This window comes from Perca flavescens, chromosome 13 (genome assembly GCF_004354835.1).
Source record: "Perca flavescens isolate YP-PL-M2 chromosome 13, PFLA_1.0, whole genome shotgun sequence".
Taxonomy (NCBI): domain Eukaryota; kingdom Metazoa; phylum Chordata; class Actinopteri; order Perciformes; family Percidae; genus Perca; species Perca flavescens.
In genome coordinates, this window is record NC_041343.1 from 3,001,859 (window position 1) to 3,005,009 (window position 3,151).

At 44.2% G+C, this 3,151-nt stretch overlaps 1 protein-coding gene across 1 annotated transcript; it reads right to left on the minus strand.

The window, feature by feature from the left end:
* Positions 1-228: 228 nt before the first annotated feature.
* On the minus strand, positions 229-2,857 carry lim2.1 (lens intrinsic membrane protein 2.1). The gene is made up of 4 exons (XM_028596459.1): positions 2,683-2,857; positions 1,800-1,949; positions 1,498-1,632; positions 229-290 (listed from the first exon to the last, which is right to left on the minus strand). The coding sequence occupies exons 1-4, from the start codon at positions 2,855-2,857 to the stop codon at positions 229-231; spliced, it is 522 nt and encodes a 173-aa protein (XP_028452260.1).
* Between the last annotated feature and the right edge of the window lie 294 nt (positions 2,858-3,151).

Genomic DNA, 3,151 nt, shown 5'->3' on the forward strand with positions numbered 1-3,151 from the left:
TGTAGATACGTCAATCACGCAGACTTGAAGAGAGTGAGTAACACACGCACGGTGTCTGTGGATGAAAATGAAGAGCCACGTTCTCCCAAATCTTTTTATTGAACCCATTTAAGCTTTGATCGTTCGTGTTCCACAGCTAAGCTCTGCATCCTTGAAGATGGTGCGAATGTACACGCAGCCTCGCGATCGTAGTCCATAGCTCATGGCTCGGGTGATGGTGCAGGTCTTCTAGTGAGAGTTAGCGCTCCTGGGGCATTCATGCATCCGATAGGCACACAGATAGAATATACCTGAACAGATAGAAAAGGCAGGTCGTTGTTATCCATCAGGGAATGGCAATGCGACTTACAATGACTTATCTGCATTTCCATTCGATAAAAGGAGAAGCGATGTGTTTGATTGCTTATTTATTATTTGTGTTTTTGACAATTTGCACAACGATGTAATTTGTGTCTTTTTAATTCAACAGCACCAGAAAATGGTAATACATTGCTCTTTTTTTTCAGGCCATGTTCAGTGACATTCTGAAAAAGATACCACTGAATTGAGTTCTTAATATTCTTTGTATATTCCATACACAGCAGCTTTGTTTTCATATTGTCACAAACCAAAACCATTTGTAGTGCATACAACATCTATACAGTAGCTTCACATGATACATGTGCTGTTATTTTGGCATCCAATTCATTCATGCAAATGTAATATATATATTTTTAATACTCTTGAAATAAATATGTATCATTCTGATGTTTTTATCTAGTACCTACCTATTAGTTAACATATGTGTACTACTTTGTAACTTAGCTGGTATTTTCTGCATCTGGATGCTGTTTACCTCTAAACCATTTTCATATTCAGTATAGCGAAAAGCCTGCTGAACAGCAGGTAGTGCACGGCATGCTGGGGGATTCAGAGATGAGCACTTACTACAAGCATCACTTACTGATAATGTCACATCATTGATTCAGCTGCTGGACTATGGGCTGACCCATGTATGCTTCGACTGCACTGTGTAATATTACATATAGACTGTAGTTTCTGTTTTCTTTATTACACATAGTACATGCAGTATGAATACCATTAGCTAGGTAGGCTACTAGTTGACAGCATGTGGAAGTGAATACAATTGTATATGCTATACGACATTGAATGATAACGAGCAGTGATTTCATCTACACTGGACTGAGCTCACTCAAGATTCGAGCTTAAAAAGAAGTTAACGTTTAGCAGAAAACGATGACAGCCAAATGTCGCTGACTTTTACACTGAACGCTCCGTGAGTTTGAACCCTGACAGTGGAGGGATGTGATAGCACCACTGTGAGAGAGAGGGAACCTAAGGTTTTTTATTTGTCAGCCCCCCAGCCGCAGCCTAAACACACTACCCCCCAATCAAAATGAATGGAAAGACGCGCGTTTCTGCCGCACTGTCTGGCGGCCGATGCAGGCTGTGTGAAAGCAGACCGAGGCAGTTTGGTTTGTTGAGTTGCGTGTCTACCTGAAAAAAAGGTGAGCACCATCGACACCCAGCCAATGATATAGGACCAGGAGAACCTCCAGTTTCCATAGCGTTTTCCGTAGTAGTTAATAGTCACACCAGTGTACACTGCCATTGCTAGAAACACTAAAAAGCCTGGGCAGAAAGAGAAGGAACATGTGAAGAAAAGGTTTCTGGTAGATTGTACACCAGCTTTGAGTTAGGTATTTCATTTGTCACCGTGGATTCATCAATAAAGGTCATATCAGATGCAAAGACACCAACCGAACAAAGTACAAACACAAGACAATGGATTTACTTACATGAGATGAAAAACAAGATGCCTGCAGCAAAGGTTTTGTCAAACCTGTCGAAGGAGGAGTAATGGATGAAGGCCATAATGCCAATGATGATGCCGATGAAACAGGCCAAGAGAGAGAGGATCATGAGGGCACGGGTGGCGTCTAAGTGGGCTGTGGACAGGGTCAAAGGTCAATTGAAGTCACCGGTGGGGGTCAGTGCAAGCCAACAGGGGTGAATGATCTGAGCTGTGACCCCGCTCAGACCATGTTAACAAGCCACTTTGATGACGGATGGGAAACATCTTGGAGAAGAAGTACAACCAAATTTCTAATTTCATCAATGCCAGATAGAAATCCTGAACCTATCAGCCAAATCTTTAACAGAAGCGATGGAACACATGACACACGCTAATATAAAGTTAGGTTGTTTATTAACACTTTCTGTTTGGGAGGCAGAGGCAATCTTACAAGTTTAACCATATATATATATATGAGCTGCTCCCCCCGCGACTGGAATGACAAATATTGCCTCCATGTTTCTAGTATGTGATATGAAGATGCTGTGTGTTTGTCACAAATGTCTCTAAAATTAGACTGAGACGTTAGCCCATATGCTACTCACTGAATAATACCACTTCACTTCAGGATAACAAGTTAGCCCACGGCACTTCCAAATTCAAATTAGGAATAAAAACCTATTGCTATCCAGATGGCATGCTTGTTTGCTAGCATGCTGAATGCTTGACATAGTTACCTCCATTGCCAAGTAAAGATGAGCTTTACCCCAGCCAGTGAAAGGGGCTCCGCCTCTGCAATGGCCCCATCTTTCAGAAATGTTTGTAGAGCTAACTGAGAGTTAGGAGTTTCCCAGTCATCTACGTGAACCCTCCTTTGCCACACTTACCGATGCTCTCGTTGTGTGGGAAGCATTTCCCCGGCTTACAGTAGCGCCACAGGCCCTGGTGCATGTAGTTGCTGGACTGCCGATACTGCATCCAGTAATCGGTTGCTGTGGAAACGATCAGGAGGATGTTCCCCACGCCTGCACAGAACAAACCTCCACCCATAAAGCTGTACATCCTGAACCTGCAGAGAGACACACACACACACGCACACACACACACACACACACACACACACACACACACACACATGCACACACACATGCACACATAGACAGATAGACACATAGAGAGGAACATAAGAGGTCACTCAGCATCAGCGGTCAGCAGCAGGGCCCCTCTCTCGCACGCACACACGCACGCACGCACGCACGCACGCACACACACGCACACACGCACACACGCACGCACGCACGCACGCACACACGCACGCACGCACACACGCACACACGCACACACGCATGCACTTCA

Bases quoted from the DNA above. Each gene is read 5' to 3' on its own strand.
- lim2.1 (XM_028596459.1), bottom strand. From the start codon at position 2,857: ATGTACAGCTTTATGGGTGGAGGTTTGTTCTGTGCAGGCGTGGGGAAC. The intron at 1,950-2,682 runs GTAAGTGTGGCA...CCCTGTCCACAG, and splicing joins CCCACACAACGAGAGCATCG to CCCACTTAGACGCCACCCGT. The intron at 1,633-1,799 runs GTAAGTAAATCC...CTTTCTGCCCAG, and splicing joins CATCTTGTTTTTCATCTCAT to GCTTTTTAGTGTTTCTAGCA.